Source organism: Hydra vulgaris, chromosome 09 (assembly GCF_038396675.1).
Source record: "Hydra vulgaris chromosome 09, alternate assembly HydraT2T_AEP".
Classification (NCBI taxonomy): domain Eukaryota; kingdom Metazoa; phylum Cnidaria; class Hydrozoa; order Anthoathecata; family Hydridae; genus Hydra; species Hydra vulgaris.
The window spans coordinates 25,799,668-25,813,386 of record NC_088928.1 but is presented as its reverse complement, the minus strand read 5'-3'; the positions used below and the strand labels follow the sequence as shown (position 1 = coordinate 25,813,386).

General features: G+C 30.1%; 1 protein-coding gene across 1 annotated transcript in view; it reads left to right on the top strand.

The window, feature by feature from the left end:
- The window catches only part of LOC100205878 (RNA polymerase-associated protein RTF1 homolog), an 82,804-nt gene extending 76,922 nt beyond the window's left edge, over nucleotides 1–5,882 (top strand). The window contains exon 17 of the mRNA XM_065805157.1: nucleotides 5,333–5,882. Coding sequence (XP_065661229.1) covers nucleotides 5,333–5,445 — 113 coding nt within the window. The 3' untranslated portion in view covers nucleotides 5,446–5,882. The remainder of the gene's footprint in view (nucleotides 1–5,332) is intronic.
- The last annotated feature ends 7,837 nt before the right edge of the window (nucleotides 5,883–13,719 follow it).

Here is a 13,719-nt window from a genome sequence, read left to right as displayed (position 1 = left end):
ATATTATTGTAAAATTTTAATTAGTTTTGATCAACACTTGTCAGATAAAAAAATGTATTTTCTCACAATACAATGTTTGAATACAATATTTAAACAACACAATTTTCTCACAATAAAATGATTTCTAATTGTGTGTAATAATTAGAGGGAATCACCAACCATTGTAACAATTCTTCCATACACGAGCCACTGACTATTTATCATTATTATTATATTTATATTTATTAACTTCATTAATATTTATTGAAACTGCAGACATAATATGATTGTTGAAGTTCTGATGTTTTATTTATCATTATCTAAATGACAGTGTGCAACTATTGTTAATCATCAGACATATTCTTAAAAAATATGCTACAAAATAGTATATATATATAATTATGATACATATCATATAAGAATATTGTTTTGGCCCACTAACTTGGAGCTTAACTTAGCAAAATAATCAAATCTTTTAGGCTTGAGAATTTATTTAATAATTTTCTCAGGGATCATCCATAAATTATGCAACGCTAAACTTATTTAAAAAACAGAAGTACAAGATCATTTGCTCTTTTATGCTGCAGTTTTCATTCAACTTTTATGCTGCAGTTTTCATTCAACTTTTATGCTGCAGTTTTCATTCAACTTTTATGCTGCAGTTTTCATTCAACTTTTATGCTGCAGTTTTCATTCAACTTTTATGCTGCAGTTTTCATTCAACTTTTATGCTGCAGTTTTCATTCAACTTTTATGCTGCAGTTTTCATTCAACTTTTATGCTGCAGTTTTCATTCAACTTTTATGCTGCAGTTTTCATTCAACTTTTATGCTGCAGTTTTCATTCAACTTTTATGCTGCAGTTTTCATTCAAATATAAAGCGTTTAATTTTTGGTTTAATTTAAAACTTTTGATCTTTGTTGTTTTGTTTCTATTAGTTAAATTTATTGATTTTTTGATTTAATAGTTAAATTGAGTGTTTATTGATTACTTTAAGTACCTTTTTACAACTGGATAATTGCAACGAAGAATTAAAACAAAGTATTCAGTGTTGGAAAGATGAAATGGAAGTAAAAGGGCGTAGGATAAAGAGTATGAGGAGCTGGAGAAAACTCATTTGTTTTTACAGTTTGTAAGCAATGGGCTCATAAGAGTTTCTTTTTTGATTGTTTGTTTTAAGTAAAATAAATACAAATGAGTAAAAAATGTGGGAAAAAATGAAATAGTGAAAAAAGATGTGTTGATAATTCTTGTTATCTTGGAGATACAATTAGATCAGCTGGTGTAGCAAAAGATGCATCGCGGGAAGAAAAAAAGTTGCCCGGGCCAAGTTCAGATTATCTCCACTTCAAACAGCAAGAGGTACACCATTAATGAATTAAGCAAAAAAAAAAAGACTGACCTTGATAAGAAAGTAAACGACTTCAAGAAATGTAGAGCTAATTTTACCTTGTTCATTTACTTCAAGTATTGTGTTAGATTTAGTTCAAGTACTTTTTTGTCTTTTTACAAATTATACAAATTTTCAGTAATGTGTTCTTTTTATTATTATTACTATTGTAAGTGGGATTATAACTGTTTCTTTTTCTGCTGGACTATCTAGCTCGGTTGTTAAGTGTTGTTGATGAACCAGATCTTCTTTTATGATTGACGTCAAATTACTTCATTTTTTTGTGTAAATTTTTGATAACATTTTAATTGATAAAATAGACAATGAGTGCTTCTTAAAAACGTTCTTAAAAAAGCTGTATTTTAGATGTTATATTTGATGATCTTTAATAATATTAAAGATTTTGATAATGATGAAACAATATTTCTAACAAAATCAAGAGAATTCTCCGCAACTATTTTCACTTCTTATGTATACAAAGAGAGCAAATGGGCTCTTTTTGTTTACATAAATTTGCATTCATACTCTTTTTTAAAACTAGTTCAATACACCAATGATTTCACTTAAATTAATGAGATGGTACAAAGTTTGGCACTCAGCTGATATTTTGTTTATGGAGTTCATAAACATTGTTGACGTGTAATTTATTGAATATAATTTTTATGAGTTTTTATAGTTTATGTTTTTATTTACAGTATTCTGTAAAAAACACAAAGATTAAATCGACTAGAGAAAATATGGCATAAAGGAATCAAAACACACGATAAATTTAAAAATTTTAAATTTAAAAGAGCTATATCTTAAAATACCAAACAAAACAAAAGTTTCAAAAAAGTTAATTCTATGGATTGCTTTTTCTGAAATAGGTATTTCTCAACCCTGTTGGTGCCTAGTGAATTGGCTGTAAATCAAAAAATCCACTTAAAAAAATGCAGTAAGACATATTCCATTTGTTGATAAGTAAGTATTCAGATAAGGGGTGATAGATAAATCAAATCAAATTAATCAATTAATTTTGATTAATATTTACAGTTAAATTCTTACAGCTTAAAAAAAGTAAATACAACTTCTTATGATTTTATTTCTTTTTTTTTCACAGATATGATTTTAAAAAACATAAGTTATTAACAGTGTTGTCATTTAAACTAGTTTTTAACTTGATAATAAATAAATCTGCAACACTAAAACTTCTTTCTGCTCCTACAGAAGGTGATGGAAGGCTTAGCATGGCGTTGTAAACCTTTTATAAGGAGTTTGGCCTTTTACCAGTGCTTTCAAGAACTGTCATTTCTCATTTAATACAAGTCAAAACCTCTTGAGGGGATGACTTACTAGTTAGCCCTTTATTTCTTACTGTTGTTAAAGTTTGATTTGATATCATTTCTGCTAATTCTTCAGCTTTAGTTTTTTTTCTTATTGGTTCTACTTTACAAGCAGATTTAATATCAGACTCAGGTGCTGCTTCTACTTCCTTATGTTGAAACAAACGTATGAAAACATCTCGAGCTAATTTAGCAATTACGTTTTTACTAGGTTATTTTAAAAGATGACCTGGTAGCTCTGAATCTGATTTAAAGTTATCTGGATTATTCAAATAGCTTTGCTATTTGAATAATCCAGATAACTTAGCAATAACATAAATTCTTCTTTCAGTAATTTACTGATTAGGGAATTCCATCTTGTTTTAGTATCCAGAATAGGCCTAAGCTCTTTTCCTAAATCTGATCTTCAAATGTTTTGAAGGGTATCATTATTAAGTGGTTATTTTCTAAACAGCTTGACAATTTTATGAACCTTTGATATAGTAATACCATAGTCCTCATTAAATTGCATTTCCTTATTAACAAAGTTGATACTTTCCTCATTCCAGCATGCTTCATTTTTATTTTCATCATCAGGGTCGGAACAAGATTCTTCATTTTCATTTAACTCTTCCATAATTAGTTCTTCAGATGTTTCTGTTGCTGAACCTTTTTTCTTATAAAGAATATCACAAACCGCAAGATGAATTCTATGGCAATAGCAAAGTTGGTGGGTAACTCATATTTCTCATCCCATTTTTTTCATGATTGATACACCATCAGTAACACACCCAAAGATGTCATTGATCAAATTTGAGCCAAAACCAGTTAACATTTCAATAACAATATTAACTGCTCTTTCTGAAGGCATTGAACCACTTATTCTAATCATTTCAAGACCATAATAAAATTTGTCTGATATACCACAACACACAAATACCTTCTAGTTCCACCTGAAGAACACTCATTAAGAAAAATTGAAAACCCTTCTCCAGTTATTTTTTTTTTGCTGAAGCTCTTTAGCAATTTTTAATTTTGTTGAGCTTGCGTAGTTCATAACAGTTGCCTTTATAGCATGTCGATCATCGGCGATTTTGAGTCCTTGAACTTTCCAGCCATTTTAAATATATTTACTATTGGCCAAAGTTGCAAAAGAAATACGATCTACAGCTGTTAAACGAGCTAACACTTAATACTGCGTTCTGTAAATTATCACAAAATCGTTTAGTAAGATAAATATTTCGAACTTAAGTTAGTGATAAATTTGGCTAGGAAAGATATTTAGCGTAAAAAAAGTATTTTTATATCAAAGATTTTATATCAAAGTAATATCAATATGTCATATTCTGCTTCTCAAATTTTTCTCAAATCTCAAATTCTAGAAATGTTTACTTTACTAAATAATTTTGATATAATTTGCGTAACGGAACTGAGACTATAAATCCGTGTATTGTTTACATTTTTTTACCAGTACCGGAAAAGTGAAAGCAGTAGTTATTGTTTCTTAAAAATTGCTATTTTTTTATTATTACAACAAAGTGTTAATAAAAAATACTATAACAATTAGAACATTTTAAAGTAAAAAAATAATCGATTAATCGTTTGTTAATTAATCGATCAACGATCAGTTTTTATTGATTAATCGTTAATTATTTACCACCCCTAATTCAGATGATGCATATGTATTCTGGCCCAATTTGGCATCATCTCACTATGCACAAACAATAATCACGTACCTAAACAAGAAAAAAGGGCATTTTGTTGAAAAAGCAGATAACTCTGCAAACTTGCAGAATGTCGTCCTATCAAAAAATTTTGGAGTATTTTGAAAAGCCTTTTTTATGAGAATAATTAGGAGAAAATCTGCAACAATTATGCTCTAAAATCAAGTAATGCCTTAATAAAGTGATATTGAACTCATACGGAGTTTAACTCAGGTCTATACCAGACTTTGTTGATAAAGTGAGAAGGAATCGTTTAATTGAAAAAACTGATTATTTAGATGAAAACTAGAATAAAAATACTTTCCAAAACTTTTCCTTTTTGTTTTATCTTACTTGTTTGAAGAGATATGTGTCTTTAAATTTAGTCTCGTTTTTCAGTTGCCACCCGTTACTGTTAACAGGTGTCTTAGTAAAGTGTTAACAGTAGTGAAGATTTATTATACATCATGCGTATGCATTAGTTCGTTTAATGCTCAATTTTCTCCACACAACTACTTCAACACACAACACACAGCTGCTTAACCTTTTCTGCTGGCGCAGGTTTAACTGTAAAAATTTGTTTTTCTAATTCTTAGTAGTTTAAATTATATTTATAACAGAAAAACTTTTGTCGCACCGTTTAAATGATCTGTTAAAAATTATTCTAACAGACCCCGCCCTACTCTATGGTATAAAGCTTCTTATGCTCAATCCGATTTAGTGTTTTATTTTTAATTTATTTTTAGTATATTTTTTAGCTTTCTTATAACAAATATGTATCCTTAATAAATTGTAATCCTAAATAAAAAAAAAGAGCTTTGTTTATGACAAATATGATGTTTAGCTTTGTTTATGACAAATTTGTATCCTTAATTCAAAATGCTAAATAAATAAAAAAAAAAGTTCTGTCTTACTTATACAACTTTTTTTTAATCCTTTTGTCTTTATATTTTTCTTAGCGTCACGTGGTATATCTCTAACACAAACCAAACCACCTACTTTTCAACGGGAAAATTTTTCAAGAAAATCACTTAATCTTGACGAATATAAAAAAAGGAAAGGGCTTATGTGAGTAGATATTAAAGTTGGCATTGCTAATGAAATGATGCAGTTATAAAGATTTTAAATCTCAGTGAGCCCCAAGAAAGACAGATTTTCTGTTTGAATCATAAATCAATTGCGGTGCATTTCCTTACCTACTGAAAACGATTTTAAAATGGTTTGCAAACTAAAAACTTGTATATTTATATTATATTTTTAAATAAAGGTTAACAATTAGTCATACAAATAATTTCTTCAAAGTTTTACATGAAGTTTTTTTTTTTTTTTCAATTAAACGAAAAATTTTGATCTCGCATGAGAACGCGAAAAAATTTATTTTATTTTATATATAAATACAAGAAGTGGATTTTTTGAGGGTTTTTTTTTTTGTATATTTATAGCAACAAAAATAACAAACCATTGACTTTGTACATAAGTTTTAAAGAAAAATATAATAACTCGAATTTATTCGTGGTAAACTTGGTTCCAATTTACTTTAAAGTATAATATCAGCGTTTCTAAACTTCTTGAAATATATAATTTGATAGAGTGCTGTGGCTAGAGGGTCTGCTCTCGTCTCATTCAAAAAAAAAAAATTTATAGGAGAGGCATCCATAAACCTAAATAGATAGAATTCAACCATTTTCTTTAACTTATCTTTTTTTTTCATTCTTATAATTTTTTTGATACACTAAAAAGTTGACTTTGACTGTTATCAGAATAAAGTGTAAACAGCTATAACAGAAAAATCTTAAATTCGTTTTCCGTAGCTTAAGAAATTTATTTCTTAAAACAAGAAAGAGTCTTCTTATTTTAAGAAAAACATTTCTTAATAATAAATGCGATTTTGCTGTACATTTTACAGACCAATTCTAAAAAGTCTACTTCTGAATACAATAAACGGATAATTTAAGGTGGTATCCCTATAAAAAAAGGTGATTTTGACAAATAAAAAGAAATCTACCATATTTAAGTGTTTAAAGAGTTTCTTGGAGAGAATTAGGTTGATTCAAAAAAAATAAAATTACATTTGGTTGATCCATTATGGGGGAAAAGTGTCATAAAATCAGCGAAATTGATAACATTTCAAAAAGCTCTAAGTCAGTTTGTCTTTATCTGTTTTCAAATAAATTCTAAAACATTCTGCAGTACACCTAGATACTCCATTTAACCGTCAGATTTTTTCTAAATCAGAATATTAAAAAAGTTATTAACTTTTTTGGATGCACCTATCGATTTTCAATAGTTTTGTGGTATGATTTGAAACGTTTAGGTCTATAAATTAATATTTAGAGTGATTCATAAAAATTCTGTACGTGACCAATACTATTTCTCCATGTAGTGAAGAATGGCCGCGTTTCTGCCACGTCCCATCAACAGAAATACGAGTGCATGGTATATCACTAACAGTGTCAATATGGACAACCTCTCCCGCAGCAGTTTTCATACTAAACCCAGCTACTTTTTTGTAACGATCTTTAACAACTTTATTAAGTTGGATGAATGGACCTTTAGTTAAATATTTTAAGTTCATTACCGAAGAAAAGGTATCCATAGCACTAAAACCACATTCAATTTCACAAAATGCAACAACAGCTCGTACATTTATGTCAAAGGCTCTGCGATCCTGAATCTTTTTAATTTCCTTTGGTTTTGTTTCAGGAGATGTTTATGAGGCTTTAATCCAGTCACAATTGGAACATTTGACACTAATAAAGTGTGAATACCCTCGCCGTTTTAAGTTTTTGTCATATAATATGATGTTACTACCACAATTCGGACACATTAATTCACAAAATATATTTTGAAGCATTGCAAAATGTACCAACATAAAATAGTCATTATCAAGAGGATTTTTTACTATAGATGCAGACAGTTCATTATTCATATTTAATTTCCTTTGACTTGAACAAGTACCAATAACAGACGAATCCCTAATTTTTTATTTATTTGCAATTGCACCATTCCATTTTATCTTTTTTTTAACTATGGAATTTTGTTTATTTGGCATTCTATTATTATTTAAAATCTAAAAAATATTATCTATATGTATAAAGACACACATGCATATACTAATAAATACATAAAGGATGCACCAAATAAAATAGTAAACATATATATGAAGTTATAAAAGTATGACTACTAGGTAATGAATTTCGATGTAACTTCCACATGCTGTTTGTAGTTTTAAAATTTACTTTTTAGAACTATATTTGAGTAGAGCAAAGTGGATGTTTTACCTAAAAAAAAAAAAAAAATTAAAGAACTACATGAAGGGATTATATTAGACCATAATCATTTTGAACCGTAACTAAGGGCGTTGCTATGTAAATTTCCAAATATAGATAGTCTAAAATGTTATCAAAACTGACATAAAAGGTATGGTAGGTGATTTAATTTTTTTGGGAATGAAAGTAGTGGTATACATGATGCTGTTTTAATAATAAATTTTTTTTCAAAAAAATATTTTTTTCATCATTTTTTATAGGGCTACCACCTTAAATACAATAAAAAGGCTTTTTATCTTTGAATTTTGATTTTTAAAAAGCATTCATAAAAAACTCATGTCAACTTTGATATGACGCCCAAATGTAGTCCCCTTCATGTTTTCGTTATACTCGGAGTAAGCGCCGATGTTCTTTTTGGATTTGTTGAGATACGAATTAAGGATATGAACTTCCAGAGACATTCTGCATCCTAATTTGGCGTAGTTCTTTATGAGAGTCTGCACCAACTCCAAAAAGTTTTCTGCTTTGTCTTCTTTGCTTTTGTTTTCGGCTTCTACTTCACACTTCTGTTCCCACAAAAAAATTCGGTCCGTTGTAGCTAGTTCTTTGTGCGACGATGCGCATTAGTAACACGGCTGTCCCTGGGACAAAAGAAACAAAGAAATTTTGTGAAACCTCCTTGAAGAACCGTGAGGAAAGATGCCATGTAAAAGTCGCCGATGACCTCTCATCCGTAACTGCCATACTTTATTGCACTCAGCACCATTTTAACACTGATGTGGTCCTCTTTGAGATGCACAAAGTGGGCCATTGGAAAAGATGGGTAGTTGTTTTCATTATAAAGTAACCCGGCTTTAAGGCTCCGGGATGAACTGTTTATGAATAGACGGTAGGATTTATAAGGATTACATGCAATACCTATAGCCTGGAGTAGACCGGCAATATCGTTGCAGAAGCACAGTCTATCACGCTGACTGAAGAAGTTGGAGAATCTTTGAAGCTGCTTCCTCTGATCCGTGACTTGTACGTTACAATCAACCAAGTTTGAGTCTGGATTCCAGAAGCTCAAAATTCAGTTTTGTATACCCGAGGTCCCTAATTAAATCGTTCACGTCTTTCTGGTTAGGGAAGTACGGCTTTCTATCCCCAACTTCATCTTCGGAATCGTAGTCTATATCTCCAGTATCTGCCTCGCTATCTGACTTGCTGCTGTCTCCTGAAAATAGCCAATTCCGGCTAAGAGGATTTGGAATAGGCAGATTGGTACTGGGGCGATGGAAGAGGGTATGTTTTGATAAACAATCTGGGGAGCATTTATGCCGGTGCGACTATTTTTAGAGTTTACCATGCAGAAGCAGCAGTTGCTTGATTGGCTCGTCGGCTCTCGCCAAATTCGTAGGATAGCAAACTTCATGGTTTGCTTCTATCCTCTGTACTAACCTCTAACATAGCACATAATCATACGTGTAATAACTTTTATTGTCAAGTTTGTTTTTTCAATAATACGCTTTTCATATATCGTTAGCAAGATAATTTTATGCTGAGTCATATTCGTATAAGAACAATGGGTTGAAAATTAAAAATTAATAAGATATGCTTGAAACTTTAACGCAACATTATATACATTTAAACTTTTGATATTACATACTAGTTAATCATGCATGTTGTAAAAGTTTATATTTTTATTAAACAATTTAGTAAACAACTTTAGGTAATAGTTTAAAATTATATGATTGTTTTTTTTTGTTATGTTTATTTAAGGTATAAAAAGTGTCACACCTAATTTTTTAAAGAAATTGTATTTAGAAATTTGTTTTTGAATTTCTTTTACTCCTAATAAAACTTAATTTTTTAGTATTGAAATAAGTTCAAATTTGTAATGGTACATTTATTAATCTATTAATATAATAGTTATGAACATGGTTTAGTTTACATGTTCATTGTAGTTATAACTTCAATCTGGTAACAATTACTTCAAAGTCATATTTTCAGTATTCTGCATTTTGAAGATGCAAATTTATTGAGTTATTTTTAGATGGCTCAAGTTTAATTCAAAGAAAAGTGTTCAATCTGCAAAAAACCGTTTATCATTGACAAAACACTCTGTGAAGAGTCTTATGTCATGGTCAAGTTGAAGGGATTAAAAACACTCATAAAGTTCACAAAAAAAAAGGGAAATGGAAGATTTAACTGCGTACTTCAATTCGATGAAAAATCCCGATAGGTATAGTTCTAGTTCATCATAGCTGCAGAGAGAAGTTTGTAGATCATAGAACTCTGCACACAAAAAAACCACCTAAGTTGTTACGATCTTCGGTATCATTTTCTGTTCTTGGGAAAATCTTTGACTGGAAAAAAGATTGTTTTCAATGTATTATCCACAATATCGCCTCACTATCTGGAGAAGGCATGTTTTTCCAGATGGGTATCATATCAGTTAGCTCGGTAACTGGATGCCAAAAAAGTTCAATAAAAGTTTAAAACAAAAAAAAGAAAACATTCAATTTAGTTACGGATCGTGATGTTAAGATATTACTTTATTTATGATCTAGTAACATTGGCTTTCAGATGATTAAATTTAATCCTTACAGAGAAATTGCATCTCCTATTAAACTCGCTAGAGAACTAAATTTTGACTTGTTATGGCAAGGTGGCTGGTTCTTCAGTACCACTGAGCACCCGCAACCAAACTGGTCAGGTTTTATGCAACTAGTAACTAATACAAAGATTTGTCCGCAAAAATCATTAGTTTTGTTCCTTCCAATAATTGATATCAATTCTTTTGATGAAACTTCATGCATATACTCTACCCTTCGTTTTTATTATGGATCAGGCTGAAAAATTAAGCATGCCAATGCGTATGTTTAATTTTTTGCTTACATTACATCACGTAACTTTAGACCAACCGTTATGGATAAAAGCTACAGCAATCATTAAAAAAGAAAATTTAAATATAGTGTGCATAATTTAAATATAGTGTGCATAATTTAAATATAGTGTGCATAATTTAAATATAGTGTGCATAATTTAAATATAGTGTGCAGATTAAGCGGATTTCATACTATAATGAGTTATATTAGAAGCATTGGTAGACTTACGGGAGGATCTGGTTTGGATAAGTTATTTGATGAGATATACGCAGAATATAATATTATACATATGATGTCGAGAAAAGCTATTGCAAGATCGCTTCGAGCACATATTCTTGCAGAAAGTGTTCTTAAAATTATACTTCTGGATATCCTTACGAATGACGTAGAAATTAAATTATTCGTCGTTTCAAGCCATTTTTAAAAAAGTAATGAAAAGCACTTTAATTGAAGACGAATTTGAGAAGTTTGTAGAAACAGAAAGATTTATCACCGTGTCAAGTAGAGTAGTCAATTTAATCCAATCTCTGAAATCATAATCTAGAACTGCACAACTCTGGCTTCAATATATGGAATATGTCACAATCGCAAAAAACTTCATTATTGCATAGAAAACATCTAATTGATCTCTTCACATACATATAACAAAGCTTATGCTAAATTTATTTGATGCTACTAGGCACATAAATTACGCCAAGAGTACCAGAGTTTATGTTCAAGAAATATAACACTGGTGCCTCAAAATTTCTTGGCTTAGTGACTGCTTTTATAATAGATCAAATTCTGTAAGCAAAAACAATTCTTATGGGGCGGGGGTTTGGTCTGGTTTGTTGATAGAAAAAATGTTAATGCTTTCTGCGAAAAGTAGAGGTGGCTTAACTCGAGGACGTGGACTAACAGAAAGTGTACATAGCTTAAAATCCTGTGCGGCTATACACGAAGCCATGATAAACTCTAACAAGATGTGAAATAGAAACAAGCGAACAACATAAAGAAATGGGCATAGCGAGACGTACACTTTTTAGACTGCGAGAAATTTGTAAAGTGACAAAGGAGACAAAATCCTTTTATATATCAAGACTAAAACTTGCATTCTCTATTTGTAAGTCTTGTCTTCATTATTCGAAATAGTTATATAAGTTGTTAAAAAATCTCAGGAAATAGGATTGACAATCTTAAAACTTAGTTATAACCGAAGCTAAAATCAGATGTCGAAATCAAATAAAATATCTGGATGAATTGCATAATATAATAATACTGAAGATAGGTAGCTCTATACATTTTACCCCAACCATTCTGTTCACAAGACTTGTTGCAATTGCTCATAGAGATGGCAATGTTGAACACTATTATAGTATAAGTTGACTTCCACACCTCTTGCGTTATTTAAAAACGAATTGATTAGGAAACAAAATAAACCATCATTGCAGAAATAACTTTAACCTAAAGGGCTTAATGCAAAGTAGATAAAGAAATGCGAAGTTTTTCAGATTCTTAATAGACGGTAAAGTTTTGATACATTAAGTCAGATGGGTAAAAGAATTATTTCAGCGATATTTAAAAGTTGTACTTAACATACGTCCAACGCGATTTTAGTATAGTAAGCGTTCTGTTTAATGGATATGATACTTTTTTAACTAAATCAAATGAGCATGTTAGAAGACAAGAAGAAAAAAATTCTTATCTGATCAATATGCTAGATGATAATCCATTGCTGTTTGGGCAGGAGCGCTTTTTATTATCCCCCCCCCCCTCCCAAGAAAATGTAGAGCTTATTTAACTGCTAGCAAAACACCTCTTTTGGGTGCAAGGCATTAAGTATATATATGCCCAGGTAATGCTGATACAAAGATCATCTTATACCGTTTTACACCTGGCATCAAATAGCGAAGTTGTAGTTGCAGCTAATGACTTTAATAAAGCTGTTATGCTTTTGTATCATTGGAGAGAAAACATGTATAATGTCTATTTTATGCCTGGAAAAAGTAATCATCTCTGGAGCATCAAAGAATTAACTTATAGAATCAGCAAGTTTAAGGAACACTTATTATTTGAACATGCATTTTTGGGGTGTGATACCACCTCTGCAAAATACTAAGAAAATCTAATAAGCTCCAAGTAATATCACAGTTAAAAGCAAACCTTTGGACAGATAAAGATGCATTTAGTAAAGCAGCAATTTTGCCATTTAAAATTATTAACAATGAAGCGAAACTTTGAAAATTCAGGATAACAACTTTGAAAATTCATCGACGATTTTTAATGCTTTAATACTTTTTTTTACTCATAAGTTAAATAAATTGTTTTAAATAACTTTTATTTTAGATTTTATCTCATAATATGTTTTTATTATCAGCTATAGGGGAAAGCAGGGCAAGATGGCGAACGTTTTGAAAGCCCTGAGTTATTGCAAATCTATTTGTCTTGAAACAGTAATATTTTGTCAATACGTTTAAGTTATTATAATGATTGATTGTCTGCATGAATTTTTAATTTGCAAGTTAAAAAATTTTTCTTTTTAATAAATCTAATAATGACCTATCAAAACTGAAAATAAAAGAAAAATTTGAAGATCCAGTTTTTGCAATAAATTAATGGCTTTGATAAACATATTTATGTAAAAGTAGACATATAAGAATTGAAGAAGAAGTTTTAAATGAAGCCGAAGCAACGGAGAAAGTTCGAGCAATGAGTAAAAAACAAAATAAAAAACGCAGACAATGCAATCATACCAAGTAAACATCAACAAGTACTTCGATGTTAAAGGTGCAAAACACATTTTCATGATTAAATGATTCAATGTAAAAACACGTGTCGATTGTGTTTTTGCAACCAGATACTCCAAAACGATATCAACTAGGCACTGATTTTTCTACACTAAAAAGTGTAGACTTGACAGTTCTAATATTGAGTAATAGATTTCTCTTTTTCTTAGTTTTCATATATGAACTGGTTTTCTCATCTATTTTAATTGTTTTCTTATTGATTATAACGGTGACCGGCTTTAGTTGAAAAAAAGTATAAATCCGGTCAAAAATTTGTTTCTTGTAAAACTAATTTAAGAAACAAATATTATATAAAAATAAGGATGTACCAAAAATTCGTTCCGGCCGGAACTCCGGCCCGAATTTGTATTTTTCATGTCAATCCGGTTCCGGCCGGAATTACAATATTGCAGGCCGGAATGCCAGAATTAATTTTTACTTT